The following is a 27,767-nucleotide window of genomic DNA, read 5'->3' on the forward strand; positions in this document are numbered from 1 at the left end:
CACAGGGAAATTCTCACTTACATGCAAGCTTTCCCCACAGTGTAGGCCAGGGAGAAGGGAACAGTAGCTGCTATGGGCACAGAGAAGACCCACTGTGGCTGGAGGAAGGAGGAAACAGGGAGGAAACAAACAAACCTCTACTCATGGAGGAAAGGAAGGAATAAGTCCTGGGCCCAGACCATCAAAGGTCTCCGGGGGTACTGGGGGAAATCGCTCCCCCTCACTCCCAAAATCAAAGGACACAGGGTTTGCCCAAGACTAAGTCTAAATGAGAAAAAAGAGAATACTTGCACCGCCATCACCACCAAGACAACAAGCAATAAGTAACAGCAATCTATGAGTAGGGAATGGTCAAGAGTATAGAAAGAAACCTTCTCTGTGGTACAGGAGCAAAGGGAAGACCTTAAACCGAGGGCAAGCCACAGATTAAGAAAAACTCTCTGGCAAACTAGCCCTAACCAAACACAAGGAATACTAGAGGGATTTAAGGCCCGTACTGAGTCCAACCACTGCAACAACAAAACCCAAACCCAGCTTAATTCCTGACTAGACTGACTCAACCTCCCTACACTAAAGATCTAGGAAAAGACAAGCGTGCCAATTTTCAGGCATACGTATTATTTACATCAGTCTCTTCCTACCTGCGAGATGGATTGATACAGCGGCTACAACAATGGGCTCAAGCATAACAATTGTGAGGATGGTGCAGGAAAGGGAGGTGTTTCATTCTGTTGTACATAGGGTTGCTATGAGTTGGAACTGAATCGACAGCACCTAACAACCACTACTGACCTATATAAGATGCTGCTTTTAGAAAAAATTACAAAGCATGCAAAAAAAAGCAGGGAAAAACAACACATGGTCAAAAGTCAACTAAGATATGACATGGATATTGGAACTGCCAGACAGGGAATTTAAAATAATTATAATTAATATGTTAAAACATCTAGTGGAAAAGGTGAACAACATGCATGGTCAAAGGGGTAATTTCAGCAGAGAGATGGAAATTATAATAAAGAATCCAATGGAAATACTAGAAACAAAAAAACATGGTAGCAGAGATAAAGGATGCCTTCAAGGGACTCATCAGTACACTCAGCACACTGAGGAAAGAATCAATGAACTTGAAAATAAATAAATAAAATTATGCAAACTGAAACACAAAGAGAAATAAAGAGTGAAAAACAACAATAAAAACAGAACATAACATCCAAGAGTGATGGGTCAAATATCAAATGGCATAACATAAGTATAACTGGAATCCCAGAGGGAGATGAGAGAGAATGGGGCAGAAGAAACATTTGAAGAAATAATGGCCGAGAACTTCCCAAAATCAATGGCAGCCACATATCCAAAGAGCTCAAAGAACACCAAGCAAGATAAATACTAGTCTCCTGTGATACCTCCCTCCCCCACAAGACATACCATATTCAAACTGCTGGAAGTCAAAGACAAAGAAAATCTTGACAGCAAGCAGAGGAGGAAAAAAAAAAAGATACATTACATAGAAAGGAACAAAGTTAAGAATTACAGCAGACTTATTGTTAGAAACTACGCAAACCAGAAGAAAAAGGGGCAACATCTTTAAAATGCAGAAAGATAAACTGTTAACCCAGAATTCAATACGCAGTGAAAATATCTTTAAAAAATGAAGGAAAAATAAAGACTTTTTCAGGTAAACCAAAACTGAGAGAATTCATTGCCAATGGACCTCCACTACAAGGAAGTTCTTCAAGTATAAGGAATATGATATCAGATAGAAACTTTGATCTACACAAAGAAATGAAAAGCACTGGAAATGGCATAAATGAAGATAAATAAGTTATTTTTCTGACTTTTAATTCCTCTAAAAGATATCTAACACAAAAATAGCAGCAACATATTCTGTGTTATAGTACATACAAAAGTAAAATGCACCCTGAGAGTATGGCCCCTGGACACCCTTACAGCTCAGTAATGAAGTCACTCCTGAGGTTCACCCTTCAGCCAAAGATTAGACAGGCCCATAAAACAAAATGAGACTAAACGGGCACACCAGCCCAGGGACAAGGACGAGAAGGCAGGAGGAGACAGGAAAGCTAGTAATGAGGAATCCAATATCAAGAAGGGGAGATTATTGACATGTTGTGGGGTTGCCAACCAGTGTCACAAAACAATAATGTATTGTTTAATGAGAAACTTGTTTGCTCTGTGAATCTTCATCTAAAGTACAAAAAAAAAAAAAGTTAAAAACAAAATGTATGACAACATTAACACAAAAATGGGAGAGAAGAATTGGGAGTACACTGTTGTAAGATCCTTACACTGCATATGAAGTGGAATATTATTACTTGAAAGGAGATTTTAATAAGTCAAAATATATATTGTAAATCCAAGGGCAACCACTGAAAAATTTTTTAAAAGTATATAAATAATAAGCCAATAGTGGAGATAAGTGGAATTATAAATAATACTCAATTCAAAAGAAGGCAGACTGGGAGAAAAAAGTGGCAAAACATCTATCTGATAAAGTACTTGGATCCAGAATATATAAAGAACTCTCAAAACTCAATAATAATAATAGTAATAATAATAATAAGGGAACAAAAAATCCAATAAAAAATGGGAAAAGAACTCTTCACCAAAGAAGGCATACAGATGACAAGAAAAGCTTATGAAAAGATGCTCAACATAATTAGTCATTAGGAAAATGCAAATTTAAACCATGAGATACAATCATGAGATACATGATTGTGGTACAACTACACACTTCTTAGGATGGCTAAATTTTTTTTAAAACTGACAATACCAAGTGCTAGTGAGGCTGTGCAGCAACTGGAACTCCATACGTTGCTGGTGGGAATGCAAAATGCCACAGCTACTTTGGAAAACAGTTTGGCAGCTTCCCATAAAGTTAAACATATACAAACCAGCAATCACACTCCTAGGTATTTACTCAAGTGAAAGAACACTTATGTTTACACAAAACCCTGTATATTAATATTTATAATGACTTTATTCATAATCCCTCCAAAACTGGAGACAACCCAGATGTCCTTCAGCAGGTAAATGGATAAACTCACCCATAAAAAGAAATGAACACAACGACATGGATGAATCTCAAATGCACTACGAAAAGTTCAAAAAGCCCAAACTCAAAAGGCCACTTAATGTATGATTCCATCTATATGACATTCAGGAAAAGGTAAAATTCTAAGACCAGAAAACAGACCAGTGGTTGCCAGGAGCTGGGGCTGGGGTCCAGGGTATTGACTACAAAGGGGCACAGGGAAGTTTAGGGGTGATGGAACTATTCTGTATCTTGGTTTTGGTGGCAGTTACTCAATTGTGTATGTCTGTCAAAACTTGCACTATTGTAATCTGAAAAATAGGCATTTTACTCTATGTGAATAATAACTTAAAACAGGGAGAGTAGGTTAAACCTCCACCGGCCTGGACAACTGAGCTGCTCTGGAGAATCACTTGTACCCACAGCCAAAGCATAACCTTGATTATATCCCACCTCAATTTAGAGACCATCTCAAGAACAGATTTGACGTATTGAACACTAACGACCGACGACCAGACAAGTTGTGGGATGACATCAAAGACATCATAAACGAAGAAAGCAAGAGGTCATTAAAAAGACAGGAAAGAAGGAAAAGACCAAAATGGATGTCAAAAGAGACTCTGAAAGTTGCTCTTGAACGTCAAGTAGCTAAAGCTAACAGACTTGATGAAGTCAAAGAGCTGAACAGAAGATTTCAAAGGGTGGCTCAAGAAGACAAAGTATTATAATGAAATGTTCAAAGACCTGGAGTTAGAAAAACAAAAGGGAAGAACATGCTCGGCATTTCCCAAGCTGAAAGAAACTGAAGAAAAAATTCAAGCTTCGAGTTGCAATACTGAAGGATTCTGTGGGCAAAATACTGAACAACACAAGAAGCATCAAAAGAAGATGGAAGGAATATACAGAGTCACTGTACCAAAAAGAATTGGTCAACGTCCAACCATTTCAGGAGTTAGCATATGATCAAGAACCGATGGTACTGAAGGAAGAGGTCCAAGCTGCACTGAAGGCATTGGTGAAGAACAAGGTTCCAGGAATCTCCAGTTGAGATATTTTGACAAACAGATGCCGTGTTGGAAGCACTCACTCATCTATGCCAAGAAATCTGGAAGACAGCTACCTGGCCAACTGACTGGAAGAGATCCATATTTGTGCCCATTCCAAAGAAAGGTGATCCAAGAGAATGCAGAAATTATCAAACAATATCATTAATATCACACACAAGTAAAATTTTGCCGAAGAAAATTCAAAAACGGATGCAGCAGTACATCGACAGGGAACTGCCAGATTCAAGCCTGATTCAGAAGAGGACATGGAATGAGGGATATCACTGCTGATGTCAGATGGATCTTGGTTGATAGCAAAGAATACCAGAAAGATGTTTATCTGTGCTTTATTGACTATGCAAAGGCGTTCAACTGTGTGAATCATAAGAATTATGGGTAACATTGCAAAGAATAGGAATTCCAGAACACCTAATTGTGCTCATGCAGAACCTGTACATAGGCCAAGAGGCAGTTGTTTGAACAGAACAAGGGGATACTGGGTGGTTTAAAATCAGAAAAGGTGTGTGTCAGGGTTGTATCCTTTTACTATACTTATTCAATCTGTACGCTGAGCAAATAATCGGAGAAGCTGGACTATATGAAGAACGGGGAATCAGGATTGGAGGAAGACTCGTCAAGAACCTGCAATATGCAAATTACACAGCTTTGCTTGCTGAAAGGGAAGAGGACTTGAAGCACTTACTGATGAAGATCAAAGACCACAGCCTTCACTATGAATTACACCTCAACATAAAGAAAACAAAAATTCTCTCAACTGCCTGTAAGCAACATCATGATAAATGGAGAAAAATTGAAGTTGCCAAGGATTTCATTTTACTTGGATCCACAATCAATGCCCATGGAAGCGGAAGTCAAGAAATCAAACCACATATTATATTGGGCAAATCTGCTACAAAGGACCTCTTTCAAGTGTTAAAAACAAAGATGTCACTTTGAAGACTAAGGTGCACCTGACCCAAGCTATGATGTTTTCAATCACCTCATATGCACACGAAAGCTGAACAACGAATAAGGAAGACGGAGGAAGAATTGAAACTTTTGAATTACGGTGTTGGCAAAGAACACTGAATATACCGTGGACTGCCAGAAACACGAACAAATCTGTCTTGGAAGAAGTACAGCCAGAATGCTCCTTAGAAGCAAGGATAGCGAGACTTCGTCTCACATACTTTGGACATGTTATCAGGAGGGACCAGTCCCTGGAGAAGGAAATCATGCTTGGTAAAGCAGAAGATCAGCACAAAAGAGGAAGACCTCAACAAGATGGACTGACACAGTGGCTGCAACAATGGGCTCAAACACAGCAACGATAGTGAGGATGGGACAGGACTGGGCAGTGTTTAGTTCTGTTGTACACAGGGTGACTATGAGTCAGAACTGACTCCATGGCACCCAACAACAGCGACAGAATAAACTAGTCTACAGCGCTAACAGCCTGTACAAGCCATGGTCTCATCTATCCTGAGACCAGAAGAATTAGATGGTGCCTGGCTACCACTACCAACCGTTTTGATCAGGGTCACAATAGATGGAACCTGACCAAACAGTAGAAAAACATGGAACAGAACTCAAATTCTTAAAAAGTCCAGACTTACTGGACCAGTTGAGACTAGAGGACTCACTGAGACTATCACTCTGAGAGACTATTTAAATCTTGAACTGAAACTAATCCCTGAGGTCACCTTTTAGTGAAATAACCAATCAGTACACAAAATAAAAGATATTACCCTTGAGTATGGTGCACCAGTAAAAAACCATCTATATGAGACCAAAAGGTCAATAATCACTCTAAAGCAAAGATAAGAAGATAAGGGGACAGGGAAATTAGAATATTAGAAATGCAACAACCAGAATGCAATTAAAGAGAAATGCTGACACTTTGTGAAAAATGTAACTAATGTCACTAGACAATCTGTGTAGAAATTGTCAAACGGGAACCTAATTTGCTGTGTAAACTTTCACCAAAAACATAATAAAATATTATTTAAAAAAAAACAAAAAATGGGGGGTGGGGTGAGTGACACATTCCTGGTCTTGGCCACCCGTGTCCCATGGAATTAGCCTCTCCAGGGAAAGGCCCATGCATCCATGTTTTTTCAAAGGTCCCCAGGTGATTGTGATGTATACCCTCTGATTTAGATACATGCGTATAAAATAAAAAGAATATTCTTCAATTAGTACAACAAAATCATTTACTAGTCTTAGAAAGGTTTTCATGTCACACGTCAGTAATTTTTTTGTAGAGATGCATAGATTGACTGTTTACAACCCCCTAGTTTCGCTGTTCATACCTGTCTGAATAGCCTGTGGTTTTCAGAATTGTATCAGTATCCTTGATGGCCTCTTTTTTCCAATAGGAATCTGAACTGTCATCCCAGCTGGAAAAAGAACTGCTCCGTAACTCCATTGGCTCATCAAAGTACCTGCATGAAAAAGAGTAGGAAAATGATGGTGGAGAACTTCACGGATGTTCACCCATATCAGTTCTCCTCCACTTCTGGGTACGCGGGAACTGCACTTCCCTGGCCCGTTGAAGTTAGAGGTGGCCACATGACTAAAACTGGCCAATGAAACAGGAGCAGAAACATGGCATGTCATTTCCAAAGCCTTTAAAGTACTAGTGCTCAACTCACCCAGCCCTCTCATCCCTTGCTACATGGAACGGGTCATGTTTTCCAGATGGTACAGCCTCATGTAGGTTAAACCTCCACCAGCCTATGAAACTGAGGTGCCACACGGAGGAAAGGTGCTCTGGACAATCACCTGTACCCACAGCAGACTTTATGTGAGCAAGAAATAAACAGTTGCTGTGTGAAACCTTTGAGATTTGGGCCTAACCTAGCCTATCTGGGCAACATGGGACATCTTCAAGTGCTCTCCAACACAGATTTACACGTTTCTTTTTTTCAGGTCTAATTCTGCCTCATTGTTGTTGTTGGGTGCCAGCAAGTTGATTCCGACTCATAGTGACCCTACATGACAGAGCAGAACTGCCCCACAGGGTTTCCTAGGTAATCACAAACAATGCTGCTGGGCCTGGGGAGCCGACCCCATTCAAGGAGCTTACTGCTGACAAGCTGTTCCATGTTAAGCATGGCTTAAGGCATCAATCATAACAATAACCACCATTTAATGTAAATGATGCTTATTAACGTCCTCATGGAGTCAGATACAAAGGGACAGATTATTGATCACTGGACCATTCTGCAGACGCTCCTTCAGTCTGGAGCTTGAAGTAACTAGACTGAGCAGAGGGGATGCTGGCCTGCTGGTCGGTTCACCCTTCATCAGCTGAGCATCACTGAGCAGGGTGTTAACCCAGAGAGCAGAATGCAACGACCCCTTTCAGTCCTGCACGGTTAGAGAAAAACCCTTGACCGAGAGCAGCAGGGATTGCGGGGTCTAGGACAGAGATTGGTAGGTGAGGTGGAAGTGCCAGGCGCCTTAATAAAAAACGATCATGCTGTCTTAGAATTCTTGACAAGTCAGGGTAGGAAAACCAGCAGGCCAGCCATGTACTCCTCATAGGCAGGTTTCAAGTTGGGAGGAGAGAGGTGTACTCCAGGGTTTAAGAATGAGGAAAGGAAAAATGAAGAAAGTCAAGATGCGTGGAGATGGAAGCAGGGAGGCCGCGAGCTCTGGTGTGCTAAGAAGTCACACGACAGAAGGGAAGTCCAGGCAGCCGAAGGGCCTGTAGCCAGAGACGCATGTAAGAGGGCAGCAGAACCTGGAAGGACAGGCCAGGGACCCAGTGAGCTAAGATCTGGAAAAGAAAATCTTAAGAACAAATATACTCTTTTTCCTGTCAGAAAAAAAACGGGGGTGGGGGTGGGGAAGGGGCAAAGGGCCATACCTGCTGTTTGAAGCCGATGATGTGATCTCATATGGGTAATTGAGAGGAGGCAGAATTTCTAAATGTGGTTTCTGCCTTCTCTGGCACAAAGTCATTAAGAACAAATCTCATTACACGTGCCTTCTCTCCCCGGGAAGGAAAAGGCAGTGAACAAGGTGTATCTGGATTCCAGCTAGAAGCTGATCAGGCCAGTCATGCCTCTCAGCGGCTGACGGCGACCAGTGCTGCACACTGGCTCGACCTGAAGGAACAGAGACAACCCAGACCCTGTTCAGAGAAAAGAGACCAGGATGACGAAGGGGTGCGAAGTCACGTCAGAGGAGGAAGGCTTGAAAGGTGTGGGACGCATGCTGGACTGGAAAGTTATCTTCAAATACTTGAAGAACTTATTTGCAGGCGCTCAAGGGAAAGAACCAATTTAGAGAGGAATTCGAAAAATATTTAATAAGCGCCCGTCAGGGCCAGGCCCTCAGCTAGGTGAAGACACAGGCCAGGAAGACACGTTCAGCTCCCGCCCTCATGGGGCCTGCACAAAGGGAGGCTGACTGGAGCTCAGAACCCAGGGAGACGTACGGGTATAAGGCGGCATTATGTCACAGAGCTGCTGGGGACTGAACAGGCTGCCCTGATGAGAAGGAGGGGTGTAAGCAGACGCTGGGTGGCCACTTGGGAGGGCATGGAGTAGGGATGCAAGCATGGATGCTGGCTGGACTTTCAACTTTCTTTACAACTCTGAGATTCTGAGACTTAGAATTTTGCAGGTTTAGCATCATTGCTTGTGAAAACATCATGCTTGGTAAAGCAGAGGGTCAGAGAAAAAGTGGAAGACCTTCACTGAGGTAGACTGACACAGTGGCTGCAACAATGGGCTCAAACGTAGCAACAATTGTGAGGATGGTGCAGGGCCAGGCAGCATTTCGTTCTGTTGTACATACGGTCACTAGGAGTCAGAACCAACTCGATGGCACCTAACGATGGCAACAGCAGCATCATCACTCCAAGGGGCCCTCGTGGCACGATGGTTAAGTGCTCATCTGCTAACAGAAAGGTCCGTGGTTCGAACCCACCAGCAGCTCCGTGGGAGAAAAGACCTGGCGATCTGCTTCCATGAAGATTAACGCCATGGAAACCCTATGGGGCAGCTCTCCTCTGTCCTGTAGGGTTGCTAGGAGTCAGAATCGACTAGATGGCACACAACAACAAGAAGCGTCACTCCAAAGACATAACATGTTTCATTCAAATAAGCCAATGTGGTTACCCTGAAACTAGGGGCATCGGGTTATTGTAAAATGCTTGGACCATCCACATTCTGAAGGAGAGAGAAAGCTGTTTTGCCTGGCTTCCCCTGGCCAGCATGAGCCTGTCATAGAGTGTTCCGTGTACTCGGAAGGCAGGCTGGGGCTTCTGTTCCCACCGTTCACCCATGAGAGGCTCTCAGCAACTCGCTGGGGGACAGACGGACGCTTGGCCAGGCCTCCAGCTGCCCCTTGGAAGGATGGGGTGAAGGTGACTGACTAATGGCCGGGCACACTTACATCTCACAGGAAACACACGGCCTTCCTTGACCTCCAAACCTTTACTGACCTTCTAATGTCTTGATTTCTAGATCCCAGTTCGCAATGCTTTTTACGTTTATTTTTGCCGTCGCACTCAGTCTTTACCAACCCTGAAAATATCCCTTAAAATCCCAGGAGAAGAGCACCTTAACATCAGGTCATATCTGATTTACAGGTATAGATGACTGTCTGTCCCAGTTAATGCCACACTAACTTTACAAGACTGAGCGAACGGTTCTACTTCCATTACTGTGTACTCAATATATAGCTACATTGTTTATATACTGGAAATAAACAAAATCCAAGGATATGGTTGATCTTAGTTTTAATAGAAACAGAAAATGCTCTTTCATAATTCATAATATTCAAGTTCTAATGGGCTAATGAATAATTTGGCAGCAGTAAGAGCTCTTCAGGGAACGAATCTGCCTGCTTTCAGAGCGTCCTTGTCTATTTTACCTCAGTTGCCAAAGCACCCAACAGTGCCATGTTCTGCACACCGTGGCTACCTGACCAAGGAGGGACAGAAAAGGCGTCTGTGCTCCTGATGGTCATTGCAGGTCATGATAAACAGGGTCTCTATGGTGGGAACCCAGAGTGGACTCTTTATAAAAACATCATCTGCTCCCAGGTTCTTCCAAACCATTAACAATTGTTTCATAGCAACGGAGGCCTTTAGGGCTAACTCTTGACTAATCCTTTGATGGAGGAGAAGGCTAAAGGATCCCTGAAACCACTCTAGGCAGATAAAGTCCCACCAGAGTCAGGCCAGGACCTGGAGCCAGTAAAGCCCTCCTGAAGGTTCTCGGGGCCCATTCAGTGGGTGACACCCTCACTTTTAACATTTTCTCTTACCGACTCTGCTACCAAGCAATAGCATTGACTTGACTTGAAATTTATTTTCTCTACCTTCCTATATTATCGTCTGCAGGGGTTGTTGATGAGCAACGAGATAATCATACACATGTTGTGGAGTCTGCAGGGGTTGCTAATGAGCAATGAGATAATCATGTAAGTGTTGTGTGAAGGAGCCTGACAGACAAATGTAGGGCCAACATTACTCAGAGTTCCCTCTGACCTTCATTTAATATGCAGATCTGAAATAATGTGACATGCATCAGTTTTCAAACCAAATGACAAATTTAATTTTATCCTGTATAAAATGTATTTTCTTTAAACACTTTCAAAAGGAACAAGTTGGGTGTAATCTCTAAGTAAAGTGAAACCTGGTGCCTGTAAAGGTTACTCAAGATAGGCAAATATAAACCACCCACGTCCCTGCAAGTACTGAAATGGAACACCCTATGCTACTAATTTTTTTTTTTGTCAAATACCTGGAGCTATGCTTAGACAGAGAAGCCCTGGTGGCGCAATGGTTAAGTGCTCGGCTGCTAACCAAAAGGTCAGTGGTTCGAACCCACCAGCCACTCCGAGGGAGAAAGATGTGGCAGTCAGCTTCTGTAAAGATTACAGCCTAGGAAACCCTATGGAGCAGTTCTACTCTGTCTTACAGGGTTGCTATGAGTCAGAATCAACCCCCTGGCACACAACAACATGCTTAGACTTTTTTTTAAGGATATTACTCATTATACAATTCCTTATCCATGCCATGAACTTTCATATGAAAATGTGTAATTTCACAATCAGATTCTAGTTAATAGTTAATATACATTTCCATTTTAAAAGAAAACGCTTTGAGCCTGTGTAGATGCCAGACAGCTCCAATGCCCTCCAGAATGGGCATGATGGCATGCTATAACAACTGCCACATATTCAGCACGCACACCTTCCATTCTCACAAGCCCCCACGGAGAAGGTGGGCCTCAATGTGGTCAATTCAATGGTCTAACAATAGTGATTAAACATTGAGACAGAGCCACACGGTCCCTTGAGTTTTTATATCATAATAGCAGCTAGTAACAGTAATAACGGTGGCGATGGTGGTTGCCGTTGAACACTCTGACTCGTGGCAACCGTACGCGTAACAGAAGGAAACATTGCCTGGCTCTGCCCCGTCTCCGTGACCTTTGTATGTTTGATTCCATTGTTGAGGCCACTGTGTCAATCCATCTCACTGAAGGTTCCCCTCGTTTTCACTGACCCTCCACTTTACCAAACATGATGTTCTTTTCTACCATTTGGTCTTTGTGATGTGTCCGAAGTAAGCAAGACAAAGTCTCACCATTCTCAGTTCTAAGGAGCATTCTGGTTGCATTTCTTCTGAGACTGATTTTTCATTATGCTGACAGTCCATGGTATATTCAATATTCTTCGCCAAAACCACAATTTAAAGGTATCAATTCTTCTTCTGTTTTCCTTATTCATTCTCCAGCTTTTGTGTACGTATGAGGTGACTAAAAATACCATGACTTGGGTCAGGCCCACCTTAGTCATTAAAGGGACATCTTTGCTTTTTGAAACTTTAGAGGTCTTTTGCAGCAGATTTGCCCAAAGCAATAACATATTTTTATGTAAATAACACAAGCCTTCTACATTTGTTTGCCAACAGCTCCCTCCCTCTCTTCCCCCATGAGGTGTTTTCACAGTAAGCGCACTATGCTAATTTTTTTATAGCAGCATGTAAAAAAATTGGCACAGCCAGCACTTAGGAAAATAGCTTGCGGTGGGGGGTGGGGGGGGAAGGCAGTTGGCAAACAAATGTAGGTGTGCACATTATTTGCATAAAAATGTGGTATGTTATTTGATTTCTTTTTTTTAAATTGTGCTTTAGGTGAAAGTTTACAGCTCACGTTAATTTCATTCAAAAATGTATACACATATTGTTTTGTGACATTAGCTGCAATCCCCACAACGTGACAGCACACTCCCCCTTTCCACCCCAGGTTCCCTGTGTCCATTTGACCAGTTCCCGTCCCTTCCTGCCTTCCCATTCTGCTTCTGGACTGGAGCTGCCCATTTGGTCTCGTAGATCTGATTGAACTAAGAAGCACGTTCCTCACGTGTATTATTTTTTGTTTTATAGTCCTGTTTAATCTTCATCTGAAGTGTGGGCTTCCGGAATGGTTTCAGTTCTGGGTTAACAGAGCATTATTTGATTTCTTGATTGCTGCTTCCATGGTGCTGATTATTGATCCAAGTAGGATGAAATCCTTGAAAACTTCAATTTTTTTCTCCATTTATCACCATGTTGTTTATTGGTCCAGTTGTGAGGATTTTTGCCTCCCTTATGTGTTGAGCTGTGATCCATAGTGAAGGCTGTAGCCTTTTACTTTTATCAGTAAGTGCTTCAAGTCCTCTTCATTTTCGGCAAGCAAGATTGTCTCTTCTGCATATTGCAGGTTGTTAATGAGTCCTCCTCCAATCCTGATGCCACGTTCGTCATATAATCCAGCTTCCCGGAATATTTTCCAGCATACAGATTAAACAAGTAAGGTGAAAAGATAATACCCTGCCCCACACCTTTTCCAGTCCTGAACCACGCAGTATCCCTTTGCTCAGTCTGAACGCCTGCCTCTTGATCCACGTACAGATGAGGAAGCTGCAGCACAGACAGGTTCAATAACCTGTCTAAGGTCACACAGCCAGTTATGTGGCAAAGCTGGGATTCAAATCTACGCCTCCTGGCTCCTGGGCCTACACTCTTGCCCCCTCTGTTCTCAGCTGGTACCCAGCGCCCGTGAAATCACAGGTGTACTTGGTGCCTTTTTAGCAGGCCTCCCCACCTGTGCTGAACTTCACCAAGTAGGCTGATTCAAGTTGAAGTTCACTCTCCCTGCCCCTGCAGGCTGCGTGAACCCGAACCAGGAGTGCTGAAGAACAGGAAGCTGGGCTTCCTCCCGGGTCCCTCAAAGTGCAATAGCATTCTGCATACACACACACACACACACACACACACACACACACAGACACACACAGACACACACAGACACACACAGACACACACAGACACACACACACAGACACACACAGACACACACACACAGACACACACACACACACACACACTCTACCCTGCCAACTGGAAATTCCTGAAGCTGGTATTTGAAACAAAAGAATCTGCTGAAGCCCTAAGGCACAGCTATGAAACGTTCCAGCTGCTGACTGATGTCTAAATAAGACTAAACAACTTAACATAGACCTCCAGGATTTTGCATCGTTCTCCAGTTTCTCATTTCAGATAAACACGTCTCTTCTACCCTGATTTCAACTCTTGGTTGCTGATTTTATTATCAAACATTTTAATATTACCAAACATTGTCTACTTACAAATGTTTCCCCAATTTGTACTCTAAAGGACAGCCTTGGCTCCAGCCAAAGCTTTTAAAAACAATGAAGGAAGTAAAACTGGTTTCTGCTTGCTCCTAATGCAAATAAACTAATAAGTCCATAATAGTTGTTGCTTTTCAAACTGACACTTTAATGATGATTTCTAATAGATTACCTTGAGTTGGAAGTAAAATACGAATCATCGTTGTCTTCACTGTACTTTTTTCTTGGTTTGGCCGTGATGGGCGTCTCCTGTTCTATGGTCTGCATGTCTGAAGTCACCGAATGGGAAATAGCACTTGAGAAAACAAAGAAGAAAACAGTTCATACAGACTTCTGCTTTCACCAAAGAATGAATTTTTAAATCTATACTCTGAACAAAAATCAATGAGTGGGGTTAAAACAGAAGCAACAAAAATAATCATTTTGGGAGTGTAAGTCTTTAACAACATCAAGCCTTTTGAGTATTGTTAGCTAAGAATACAGAACACAGACAACATATGTAGAGCTGTCTGTGGTGTCCGCTCCAGTATGTACTCAGGGACGAGTCCGTCCTGGCTTTTTTTTTCTGGGAGCCAAGTTTGGAATTTTTCATGCTCTGTTAAATATTATAGTAAAACAACACAATTAAAGAAACAAGGAATAACAAGAAAATGCTTCTAGAGTTGAAATTAGCCCAAGGAAAATACATTCATGATTAGCAAACTGGTCTAAATTCCGAAATCTAAGAGAATACAGACTCACATACCTTCTGCAATTCCCAAATCCCATGCCAAGTCTCTCTGATTCCACTGTTTTTTTGCCACTGATGTTCATCTTTTCATCTTTCTTCATCTGAATTTCGAGATCCTTATAGGCTAATCGCAGTGATGCAACCCTGTGAGACAAACCAAACCCGCCTTAATGTAGCTGTAACCGTGTTCTTAAGTTAAAATACAAAGCAAAATGAAACATGGAATGATACTTTTAGCTTTGTGCTTCTTTCTATAAATAACAATCATAAAGGTAAGCTGGCTTTTTTTTTTCTACTGGTCTTTTTAGAGTAGACACTCAAGACAATTGGAATGAGTTCACAGCCACTTTTGGGTTGCGGCTGAACCTACATTACTGTTCAGGTTTAGTCCATATTACCTGTCAGCACATAATAATAATTTACGTTACCTACTACTAGATAACAATATCACATAGACCTAGATTATTTCTATGTATGATAGTAACAATCAGAATCTTACTTGCATTAATATGTTATTACATTGCCACATTACAAGTGAAAAGTGCGAGGTAGTTCTCACCATTTGCTCTGATTTAAGATAACAATATATATAAATTTGACTTTACATATTTACAGATAAATTAAGTTGCAAAAGGATTCTTCAGTTTACAAAAGACATTCCCATAGGGTCTCTTTATGTAATCAAGCTTCCCAAGAGCATTTTAAATTGCACAGTCATTCATTGGCCAGTACTTTCTTCAGCACTACCAGTCAGTCACTGCTCATCTAGTTATCAAATACCTGTTCCGAATAATACACAAAAAGTGTTAAAAGATGTAGAAAACATTGTCCTGACTTTCAGATTTCTAAACGATGCCATAAATGCTTAATTTTTCATGACGAAAACTATGCCGATATGAGCAATAAGGGCAGCACTGTATCATGTAAGACAGCACCAACATTTCAGAGCATGCTACCTAATGAGGATTGCCAAGTTATTATTCACTTTATAACATTATGTAAAATATCACAGATTCTTCATGGGTAGTAACTAGAATGACAGCAGAGTTTCTTACTAGGAAAACGTCACCTTGCTTTCGCGACTTTCTTCCTTTAATGAGTTAAGCAGGACTTCTCTGGACTGTTTTAATTTGGCAGCTTATTTCTTTACTATCATTCCTACAGAACAGATTGTAGCAGTATACCCATTTTATTTCTCAGCAAATAAATAACACTCTTTCAAGTATAATTTTGGAGGAAAACACTAGATCTTGTTCACAATCGCTAGTAGGTATGACTGCCTCAACAGATTCTCCTGCAGAAGGTGAGTTCTGTTAGAAAGACAGATGGGAACATTTTACTTCCCAGGATGGCTGACCCGAGCCTGGGGCCATCACTCGCTAAAAGCATGTGCCTAGCAGTCAGGCTTGCTGCAGCGCCGCTCGGAGCACTAATGGTGTTCAAAAGTCAAAACCTCAGGTTTCTCAGCAGAAGCCCTTCCCGGCCCAGGCTTGAGGGAGGGATGAAGATCACACAAGCCGAGTCCGGTGCCTCTCTCAGAGAACAGATGGCACACCGCCTCGTCCCGCTCTTCCCACCACCTGATACACACAGCCAGGCTCTGAGGATGGCTGAGAAACTGCCAGAAGGCGAGGACCTGGGCACTGCATGGATGGTTTAGTTTCACAGTCTGATGGTACAAGGAACAATGCTGCCACCACTCCGACAGGGATCCCAATAGAGGGTTCCGGACCGAGCGGGAGAAAAATGAAGAACAGAGTTCATATTTACAAAAAAAGACCAGACCTGTTGGTCTGACAGAGACTGGAGGAACCCCCGGGACTGTGGTCCCCAGGCACCCTGCTAACTCAGAACTGAAGTCCACGTTTCAGCCCAAGATTGGACAGGCCTATAAAGCAGGCCCAGAACCAGGCAGTGTTTTGTTCTGCTGCGCTAAGGATCTCTACGAGTCAGAGCCACCCCAACAGCACCTAACAACAACATAAAACCAACGTGGCGCAGCGGTTAAGCCTTCGGCTGCTATCCAAAAGGTCGGCAGTTCGAATCCACCAGCCATTCCTCACTATGAGTCGGAATCGACTTGACAGCAATGATTTTTTTTGAAATAAACAATAACACATGTGAGGAACATGCTTCCTAGTTCAGTCAAGTATACAGGACCAAATAGGCAATACCTGCCCAAAAGCAAAGACCAGAAGGCAGGAAGGGACAGGAAAACTGGACGAATGGACATGGGGAACCCGGGGTGGAAAGGGAAAGGGGGAGAGTGCTGACACACTGGGGGGGGGGGCAGCCAACGTCACCAAACCATTTGTGTATAAGGGGATTTTTGAACGAGAAACTAAAAAAAAGAAGAGAAGCAATGCTGCTGCTGACTGAAGTAACGTCACTTATTTCCATTAAAAGAACCAACTGGCAGAAGAATAACATTCTCACGTCTTAAGAATAAAACATATGCAGCCTCTCCTGGCCTTCACAGCACTGGCTTGGTGACCTGAGCCGCAGTGGGTCTGAGCTGCAGCGACAGGGTCTAAGACATAGTGCCAAAGTTGTTCTGACCACCAGAAAAAGTGCAAGAAGCTGCCAAGTTGGGTCTCAAATCAAATTCATAAAAACTCATCCATTACATTTTGCCTTTATGATGTGTCAAGCAGCTCCTAATGAAAGACAAATGCAGGCTGGCATCGCTTCTAACATTAACACACTGATTCCGTATGTTTTCATACTTCCCTATGCACCTCACCCGCAGGAAGAAACCGCTGCTTCCCACAGTCTGTCTGTTTTGTTTCCATCAGGGCCCTGGGAAAACTCCAGGTGACTGAGCACCTACAGAGGAGCCCTCTACCACCACCATGAACAACTCAAGCGTGAGCAAACGGGACAGAACCCACTCCCAAACACCAAGAGAAGCCATCTGAACACTCAGTCGAACTCTTCCCTTTTTCCAGGGTTAAAAATCTAGCCTAGTAAGAGAAAATGAAGTGAAGTTTGTGACAAAGTAAATTTTACATAAAGCATATGTAACCTAAATACAGTTCCGTGCTGCCCCCTGTGTTCTGTGAGCTGAATGACAAGGAGCAGTGTCCCTCAATTTCAAACCATCTCGGCTTACCTTAGGAATTCCACTTAGCGAAGTGTCAGAATGAATATACTAAGAAATCATACTGACTGAGCACTTTCTATGTGCCAGGTGTTGTTCGAGGAACTTTACAGAGCATTACCTATGTTAACCTTCAAAACAATCTCAAAAAATAGGTACTATTATTTTCTTCTACTTACAGTCTGTAGCGGAGCCCTGGTGGTGCAGTGGTTAAGAGCTCAGGCTGCTAACCAAAAGGTTGGTGGTTCAGATCCACCAGCCGCTCCTTGGAAACCCTGTGGGGCAGTTCTACCCTGTCCTAAGGGGTTGCTATGAATTGACCCCATGGCAACAGATTTGGGTTTTCAGTCAGTAGTAACTCAAAACTGAAACTGTAACACACCCAAAAATAAGAGAAAATGCCAGATAAATTAAAAAAAAAAACACAGATGTAACAGAGGCACCCAAGGTGCCTTTTCTTTCTGTGTTGCACTTGCCCTTTCTACGCTCCTTGTGATTTTTTTTTATTTTGTTTATTGCTGTACTCTAAGTGAAAGTTTACATTTCAAGTTAGTCTCTCATAAAAAATGTACACATACATTGGTATGTGACCCTAGTTGCTCTCCCTATACTGTGACGGCACACTCCTCCTTTCCACCCCGGATTTCCCGTGTCCATTCAGCCAGCTCCTGACCCTCTCTGCCTTCTCATCTCGCCTCCGGACAGAAGCTGCCCACTTAGTCTCATGTAGCTACTTGAGCTAAGCAGCACACTCTTCACAAGCATCATTTTATGTCCCACAATCCAGTCCAATCTTTGTCTAAAGCGTTGGCCTCGGAAATTGTTTTAGTTCTGGGCTGACAGAGAGTCCAGGGGCAACGCTTTCCGGGGTTCCTCCAGTCTCAGTCAGACCATCAAGTCTGGTCTTTTTACCAGAATTTGAGTTTTGCAACCCACCTTTCACCTGTTCCATCAGGGACTCTCTGGTGTGCTCCCTGTCAGGGCGGTCACTGGTGTCCTTGTGATCTCTTATACCCAGTCACAGTCTCCAGATGGCCATATTTCCATTGTTTCCAGCACAAATGAAAACTTCTCACGAGCCTTAAATGACTACAGTCAGCCCTCATTATTCGCGGATTCCGTATTTGTGAATTTGCCTACTCAATAAATGTAACCCAAAATGAATACTCGAGGTGCTTTTGCAGTCATTCACAGACACGGGCAGAGTGAACAATCTGCACGCTCTGCCTTCTTGGTTCAGCTCTCATAGACTGTAAACAAGGATCCTTTTCTTCCCCCTGGTCCATTGGGCATCACGTTTTTCACATTTTTGTGCCTTTGCTGTTTCAAATGGCCCCCATGCGTACTGCTGAAGTGCTGTCTAGTGTTCCTACGTGCAAGGAGGCTGTGATGTGCCTTACGGAGAAAATATGCACGTTAGATAAACTTTGTTCAGGAATACGTTATAGGGCTGTTGCTGCGAGTTCATTGTCAATGAATCAACCAAAGCGAAACCAAACCCACTGCCATCAAGTAGATTCCGACTCATAGCGACCATACAGGACAGAGCAGAACTGCCCCATAGGGCTTCCAAGGAGTGACCGGTGGATTCAAACCACTGACCTTTTGGTTAGCAGCCAAGCTCTTAACCACTGCACCACTAGGGCTCTAATGAATCAACAATACATATTAAATAAGGTGTCTTTAAACAGAAACACATATGAAAGGTTATGTATTGACTGGTTGATGAAAATGTTGTGACCAGAGGCTCGCAGGAACCTAGCCCTGTATTTCCCCCAGGAACAATGATTCAGTATTTGCTAATTCAGTGTTCCTGGAACCTTTATACAACATAATTACCAGGATTAACAAGAATTAACTAATACAAAACCAGTTTCTTAACTGGCCTCCTGGATTCCAGTTTCTTCCCATTCTTTTTATCCTGGATATCACTACTGGGCTCACTGTCCTACACCCCCCTTCATCATGGCACTCCCTAAGGAGCTCTTTCTGCTTCTCAGATAACATGTAAAACTACCAGCCTGACTTTAAGGACCTTCATCGTCACTCCAACTTGTTCCATCCGGGCAGGCCCCCGGGGCAAACAGCAGAATTCCCTCTTCGTCCTCTTCGGCTCTTCCCCTTCCCCATCTCTCTGCCTAAGTCAGGCTCTGAGACGCCTTCAAGCTGCAGACTCAGAACCTAGGAGATGCCACCACAGCCTCCCACCACACATTTAGACTTCAGTCACCGAGTCCAGTGGGCTTCATGTTATAAATACTCTTCTTTCTACCACTAAGATAATTTCACATTCGAAAAATGTACCCTTTTAAAGAGTACGGTTCAGTGGTTTGTAGTACATTGACTACCTAATCCCAGAACATTTCATTACCCAATAAACACATCCCATACCCATGACTTGTCCTTCCCCCATCCCTCCTCCTCCAGCCCCTGGCAACCACTAGTATACTTCCAGTCTCTGTAAAACGTCTGTTGCCATTGAGTCAATTCCAGCTCCTAGTGACCCTATAGGACAGAGTAGAACTGCCCCATAGGATTTCCAAAGCTGTAAACCTTATGAAAGCAGATTGCCACACCTTTCTCCCGAGGAGCAGCTGGTAGGTTCGAACCACCTACCTGTTGGTTAGCAGCCAAGCACTTAGTCACTGCATTCTGTCTCTATATATTTGCCTATTTTGAACATTATATATATGGGATCAGACATTATATAGTCTTTTGTGTCTGGCATCTTTTGCTTAGCGTAATGTTTTCAAGGTTCATCCATGTTGTAGCATCTATCAGTACATTTCTTTTTATGGCTAAATAATATTCCACTGTATGGATAGACCACATCTGATAATCCAGTCATCAGTCAATGGACATTTGGGTTGTTTTCACTTTTTAGCTATCCTGAATTATGTTGCTATGAACACTTGTGTACTATACAAGTTTTTGTGTGCACACATTTCTCTTTGATATTATACCTAGGAGTGTAATTGCTTGGCATATGGTAACTCTTTAACATTTTGAAGAACTGCCAGACTGTTTTCCACAGCAGCTGCACCATTTTACATTCCCACCAACGATGAATGAGGGTTCCAATTTTCCACAACCTTGACAACACCTGTTATTGTCTTTTGGGTTATAGCCCTCCTAGTGGGTGTTAGAAGCCCTGGTGGCGCAGTGGTTAGGCACTCTCCTGCTAACCAGAAGGCTGGTGGTTCAAACCCGCCAGCCACTCTGCAGGAGAAAGATGTGGCAGTCTGCTTCGTAAGGACTACATCCTTGGAAACCCTGTCGTGTAGTTCTACTCTGTCTGTAGGGTCGCTGAGCCGGAACCAACTCTGCAATGGGTGTTTTGGTTAGTGGGTGTGAAGTGGGATCTCCTTGTGGTCTCACCTGGCATTTCTCAAGTGACTGATGATGGCGAGTATCTTTTCATGTGGAAATGCTTCTGTACACCAGCCTTTCTTTGCCTTCTCACTGACATCTCAGTCCTGCTCTCACAGCTCCAGCCAGAACTATTGCTCCTCTCTCTTGCTGCTAGTCTCCTTCCCTTCTAATCTTTTCTCCATGCCACTTCAATATTAGTTTTTTCCATAAAGCTAAATTTTGCACACGTGCACACACACACTTAAAAATAATAATTGGTTGACACTTGGAAAGCAAATCTCAGAGTTGTTGAATTAATAGTTTTCTTCACTGAAAATGTATTACTATAACTAAATTAAACTTACATTGATTCTTCCTTAGGTGCTGCCCGGGCCAGACGGTCCTCCTGTTCCTTCACCTTATCTACAGCTTGGGCTTGTTTTTCAATCTCATTGAAGTTCTTACTCGCCAGTTTCTGCGCTCCCAAACTTCCTTTTTTGGCCCCAAGCTAGAAGATACATAAGATTATATTCTACCCAAACTGTTTGAAAACGTTTGTAACACAGCTCACATCTACTGTGGTTTACTGCACGCCAGGCACTGTGCAAACACTTCACATGCGTTCTCTTGCTCGGTCCTCACAACTCTGTGAAGCTGGGATTATTGTCACCCCCAGTTTACAGAAGAGGAAACCGAAGCTCATGCAAGTTAAGTGACTTGGCCAAGATCACACAGTAAGTAAGTGACAAAGCCAGGATTGAAGCCCTAGCACCCGCCTCCAGAGCCCGTGCATTTCAACCCCTCGCTGTATCTGAAAGCTTACCAGACAGCCCATTCAGCCTCACAAAATGTTAGTGCATACAGAAATATAAGCATAGCTGAACTTCCCAGGGGGACTTTGTTAATGTATTTTTTTTTTTTTAGTGTTTTGCCATAGACTGAAGAAATGTTAAATATACTCGCCCTAAAAAACATTCACTAAGTATAACATTCACCTCAGTGAACAAAATATAACTCTTCATCAAAGCCACACTGATTATGATGTGGCTCAAAAGAAAAAATATAAATAAATAAAAATCAAATGCCAAAGGTGGCTTTCTTGAGCACAAGCTATTTTATAGCTGATACATCAAATATTTTATAAATAATACTCACTCCTTTTTTAGCTTGATTTGGTTTCTTTTTAATGATAGAAGAAACCTCTGCCAAAAAATAAAAATAAAAAAGTCAGATCAACAGAAATCATAAATAATTATTCTATTTTTAGTGTGGTCTTAAAAAAAATTCTAAGATACTGGACATTATTATTTAAAAGACTAGCACAGTTTCCACACTCGTTTGTCACCTAGAAGACTCCAGTCTATGAGTCTATTTTAGATTAACAGAACTTCACCAAGACAGGACTCAGACACTCTCCAGCTGTAATTCCGTGCAGTGTCCACACTCAGAGAGAACGTGTTTTTTGAACACCACCGTGAAGAGAAAAAAATGATCCGAGAGGGCAAGGCGGGAAGCCCAAGCTTAGTACTTTGTTGCTTTCTTGAGGAGCAATTTTTATGTATATTAAACTCACCAGTTAAAGTTATTTTATAACACATAACGCAGCGAGTGATGTGCTTTTTCACCTTCTCGTACAGATTTTATCATATTAACCAATAAGAAATATAAAAAACTCTATCATTTTATTATTAGTACTTTATAAATGACACAAAAATATATGATGCTTTTAGAGAAAGTTCCTTACAAATCATTTTCTGGGTAAATTTTTATCACAGGTAATATGTTCTGTTTTCAGAATTATGTTTAAGAGACCCAGCAAGAATAAACTCTTAATTTTTTTTTTTAAACAAAGAAAAGAATGTGTTTTAAGGGGAAAAGACATCATAAAACCTCAACCAACTAAGATTAAAATCTTTATACCTAGTGAGAGAATAACATCATTACGTCTCAAGGGTGAAAAAGACACCCACATCAACTCTTTCCATCACTTTCTTTTAGCTTTGTGTTGTCATAGTCACATAACCTGCTCCCAACCTCGTACCCGTCTAATACATGATGCGTATGTCCAGAACATTCCTAACACTTTAGTGATTTTCATCAAGATGGTTGCTTTCCAATTAATGCAACCCAATAAGCGCCAATTTCAAATTATAATTCCCTAATAGTGAAAAATTAAAGATTGAGTTCACTTCTTGTAAAATCAGAACAAGAAGAAAATGTTAAGAGTCCTTGAGTAAACAGGCCTGGTGAGGCTGCTCTGACCTCGGGTTTATGATGGGAACACAAAATCAGCCCAACATAAACCAGCAGATCAAAGGCATTGACAGCAATCGTAGGTAGGTATACAGGCTGCTGCATTTTACAGTCATCAAGGTGGCTAGAACTGAAGAGCATTTTTTGTTTAATAAAGTTTCCTTAATAGCTTTAGTCACGACGCTAGACTATTCTATAAATTATAAGACACCTAGGCCGAACTCATGGATGCAGCTCATTCTTTTCTTAATGAACTCACTCTTTAACTCAGAATACCTTTATTACCTAAAGCAGCCTTGGTTGCTGTATTCAGACCTTCCACACTTGGTCCTTGTTCTGGTCCACCTGCAAGTTAAGCACATGGATGTCAATGCAGGAACTAGACTTGCTGACTTGCTTCTGAAGATGTAACGCTCAGTACAACTTGTTCGATGCAAATACCCAATTCTGTCAGTGGTCATCTTTCTTTTTAGCTCCACATTATATTCTATCATTAGTAGAAGTCTCCTTTAAAAGTTCTTTAAAATAATTGACAACAGCAACTTGAAAGATTAGATAGGAAACTTAGGGGCAGTGAGTCTATGTTAATGGGGGAGGAACAACTCAGAAAAGGAGGGGGAGAATGGTTGCACAACTCAAATACAATCAATGTCACTGAATTGTACGTGTAGAAACTGCTGAAATGGTGTATGTTTTGCTGTGTATATTCTCAACAACAACAAAATAAATTTTTAAAAAATTTAAGTCCATTAAAATAGAAGTATATTTTATATACTTTTATATACTATAAAATAGAAGTATATCTAGTAGCTTTACATATAAAAATGTTACTGGTCTCTCTAACTAATATCACTTGGAATTCTACCTGATGATTTGGTGTTTGGAATTAACTTGTTCTGAGACACCTAGTTCGTATGTGGACTATACACCCAGTATTGGAGAAGAATATTGAATATACCATGGACTTCCAAAAGAATGAACCAATCTGTATTGAAAGAAGTGCAACCAGAATGCTCCTTGGAAGCAAGGATGGTGAGACTACGTCTCACATACTTTGGACATGTCAGGAAGGATCAATTCCTGGAGAAGGACATCATGCTTGGTAAAGTAGAGGGTTAGTGAAAAAGAGGAAGACTCTCAACAAGACAGACTGACACAGTGGCTGCCAACAGTGGGCTTAAGCGTAACAATGATTGTGAGGATGGCGCAGGACCAGGCAGTGTTTCGTTCTGTTGTACATGGGGTCACTATGAGTCAGAATCGACTCGACGGCACCTAACAACAACAAATGTCAATATGTGGAAACTCTAACATAGCAAGGATAGAAATCTAAATTTTCAGTTGCTAGGAAATCTGCCCTGTTTTCTAGTTTACCTAAAAAACGATCCTGGAGATTTCCATCACCCCGAAAAGTTCCCTCATGCCTCTCTGCAATCAATCTTCCCCACCCCAACCCCAGGCCCTGAGGAACCAGAGGTCTGCTTTCTGTCACTGTAGCTGAGTTTTACTGACACTATAATTTCACGTAAGTGAAATACACGCTAGGTGCTCTTTTTGTTTGGCTTCTTTTACTCGGCATACTGTTTCTGGGAGTCATTCCCGTTGCTGTATGTATCGGTAGTCATTTCTTTTTACTGTTAAGTGGTATTCCAGTGTGTGAATATACTACAGGTGGTTTACCCATGTACCCTTAGCAACATTTGTGTTGTTTCCAGTTTGGGATTATTATGAATAAAGCCATTATGAACATTTGTGAACAAGTCCTTTTTGGACATATGTTTTTGTTTCTCTTGAGTAAATACATAGGCGTGGAATTGCTGGGTTATATTGTAAACGTATGTGTAACTTTATGAGAAACTGTCACACTGTTTTCCAAAGTGGTTGCGCTGTTTTATATGTCCACCAGCAATGTATGAGAGTTCCAGTCACTCCACATCCTCACTAACACTTGGTACTGTCAGTCTTTGAAAATTTAGCTACGCTAAGCTCCCTGGGTGGTGCAAACGGTTAAGCGCTCAACTACTAGCCGAAAGACAGGCCTGGCAATCGGTTTCTGAAAGGTCACAGCCTTGAAAACCCTATGAAGCAGTTCTACTCTGCACACACGGGAGTTGCCATGAGTCAGACCTGACACAGCAGCAGCTGACAACAATGGAAGTGCAGTGGTTAGCTCATCGGGGTTTTGTCTGGCAACTTCCTATGAGTATGTGCTTATTAGCCATTTGGATATCTTTGGTTGAAAAGTATCTGTTCAAACCTTTTGTCCGTTTTTAACTGAGTTGTCTGTCTTCTTATTGTTCAACTGGAAGAGTTTTTTTTTTTTTTAATATATATATTCTGGATACAAGTTGTTTCTCATATAAATGCCGTAAGCAGTTTAATTTTAGCAATTCCAAGGTCCCTGAGTGGTGCACAGTGGATTACCTGCTATGGGCCAGGAACTGCTCTGGACCCTGGAAAGACATCAGAGAACAAGAGCATACACATGGATATTTCATGCTCCAGATTCTATTCGTGAAAGTTATTTTTTCTCTCTTTTTCACTTTGTAATCCTTAACCAAGACTGCACTGTGTCACCCAGAACTAACAGATGAAACCGGGGTAAAGCCTGGAAACAACAGGTGTCCCTACTTAGCAGCTGCATAAGAGAAATGCTGGCGGAGACCAGAGGACAGTGCTGTTGCAGGTGTGAAAGGACACGGAATTCTCAACGTTAAAATCTTTTAGAAGAAACCCTTCAGGAAAAGTGTTTAAAAGAATAACATCTTACTCTGTATTTAGTTATCATAGGTTTCTGCTAATAAAACAGACTCACTTATCTGGACTTTAGAGGTTAAATGTATCTCCTGTGACATGTACCCTTCAATCTCAAGGGCCTTTTATGCTATTAAGTTGTCACGGTAACAGCAGTCAAATTATCTTTTTTCTGTCCCTTATAAGATACATAATCCACAGTCACTGTAGCATGATTGTAGGAAATGAAAGGGCTGAAATCCAGTTAGAGGTTTGTATGTGTCTTCTCTGCAGGCATTTAAGGTCATGTGCATAAAAAATACAAGGTGACAAAATCGCAGGCTGTGAATCATACAAAATCAGACAAGCCAGAATTCTTTGCATATTAAGGAGACACGCCTTTTGTCTGTACGTGAATTGCAAATCTACCTCCCAGTTTATCATCTGTCTTGGCTTTAGAGTAATTTAAAGCAGAAATGCTAAATGTGCATATCATCAGATTTATTAATCTCTTCCTTTTACGAGGCTTGACTATGCACAGAAGGACCCCCCTACTCCAGGATTACAGAAAAGCTCACCCGTGTTTTCTTCTAGTATCACCACCTTTTCATGTTTTCTATTTAAAGCTCTGATCCACCTGAGTTTAGTCTGGTGTAAGGAGTAAGGAAGGAATTCTGCTTTGTTTTTGTTTTTTCCCAAAATGCTAGACAGTTGTCCCAACTCCGTTTATTGAATAATTCACTCTTCCCCACAGTGTGAAACGTCCCTATCCTGACTACTGACAGGCCTCCTCCTATAGCAGTAAAATGAGAAACAGGCATTCTAAAATCGGGAGTTTGCTGGAAACCTCGGACACTCCCACCTTTATGCCTGAAATTCAAGATAAAGGAAGTCACTGCTATTCTTTATTCTATTCTTGATGACTCCACTTTCAGATAAGGCTTAAAGCCTATCTCTTCTAGGAATCTTTCTTGATAAAGTATCACTTACTCTCCAACCCAGAAATTTTCAGTATCATACAGCCTGAAGGCTAGCGGACTATCTTGTCTTCCCCGTTACACTATGTTCCTCACAGCAGTTCTCGGCTCACTTTACATATGTGCTTCTTATGGTACCACACACCACGGGTTTACGGCACAGTTGCCAACAGTTACATTTTCGTTGTTAATTTTCAATAGCATTCTGGCTAGAAAAAAAGACATTCAGTTTTAAAACAGGAAGAGTTAACTTCTTGATCCATGTTATTCATATCATGTAAGTGATTTTTAAAAGTTAAGCAATAGATGGAGATATATTTACAATAAATATAATCCTACAATAAATAAAGTCACCAAATGCGAATCATTAGATATCAACTATTTATAGAACAGTTTTTTTCATTGAAAGCTTGTTTTCTGATTATAAAAGTAACATATACTCATTATAAAAATGCAACCACTTCAGAAATGTATCAAGCCGAAAGTCAAAACCCTCAGTAATTTCATTCTACAGTTATCCATCTGGTATGTTCCTTCCAGAATGTTTTCTCTGTGTGTATGTTTTTGCTTCTGTTTTTTACAAAAAGGAGATCATATTCCATGTTCAGTAATCTTTCCTCCCCGCGGTATCATCTATCACGGACATCTTTCACTGTCAACATACAAAGCTCTAATTTCTAGTTGCATAGCAGGCCACTGAACCACAGAATTGCATAATATGGAAGTTCTAAATACCCTACCTTCGTTATTTTCTGGAGTGGTGCCCATGGCCCTTGGCATCAAAGTAGATGGTTCTGCCTGTGCTGATGCCCATGCGGTGCCACTCACCTGAAGCAAGGTCATTGACAGACAAAGCAAGAAAGCAATC

The 27,767-nt window shown here is 41.7% G+C and overlaps 1 protein-coding gene across 3 annotated transcripts in view; it reads right to left on the minus strand.

The window, feature by feature from the left end:
• The window catches only part of ARFGAP3 (ADP ribosylation factor GTPase activating protein 3), a 71,007-nt gene that overhangs the window by 18,858 nt on the left and 24,382 nt on the right, over window positions 1–27,767 (minus strand). For all 3 annotated transcript variants that reach the window (XM_004379988.2, XM_023734593.1, XM_023734594.1), the window contains 7 exons: window positions 27,640–27,727; window positions 23,475–23,534; window positions 22,092–22,138; window positions 21,302–21,444; window positions 14,501–14,629; window positions 13,928–14,050; window positions 6,408–6,539 (listed from right to left, as the gene is read on the minus strand). In XM_004379988.2, the coding sequence (XP_004380045.1) occupies window positions 6,408–6,539; window positions 13,928–14,050; window positions 14,501–14,629; window positions 21,302–21,444; window positions 22,092–22,138; window positions 23,475–23,534; window positions 27,640–27,727 (722 nt within the window). The remainder of the gene's footprint in view (window positions 1–6,407; window positions 6,540–13,927; window positions 14,051–14,500; window positions 14,630–21,301; window positions 21,445–22,091; window positions 22,139–23,474; window positions 23,535–27,639; window positions 27,728–27,767) is intronic.

This window comes from Trichechus manatus, unplaced genomic scaffold, assembly GCF_000243295.1.
Source record: "Trichechus manatus latirostris isolate Lorelei unplaced genomic scaffold, TriManLat1.0 scaffold00069, whole genome shotgun sequence".
Classification (NCBI taxonomy): Eukaryota; Metazoa; Chordata; class Mammalia; order Sirenia; family Trichechidae; genus Trichechus; species Trichechus manatus.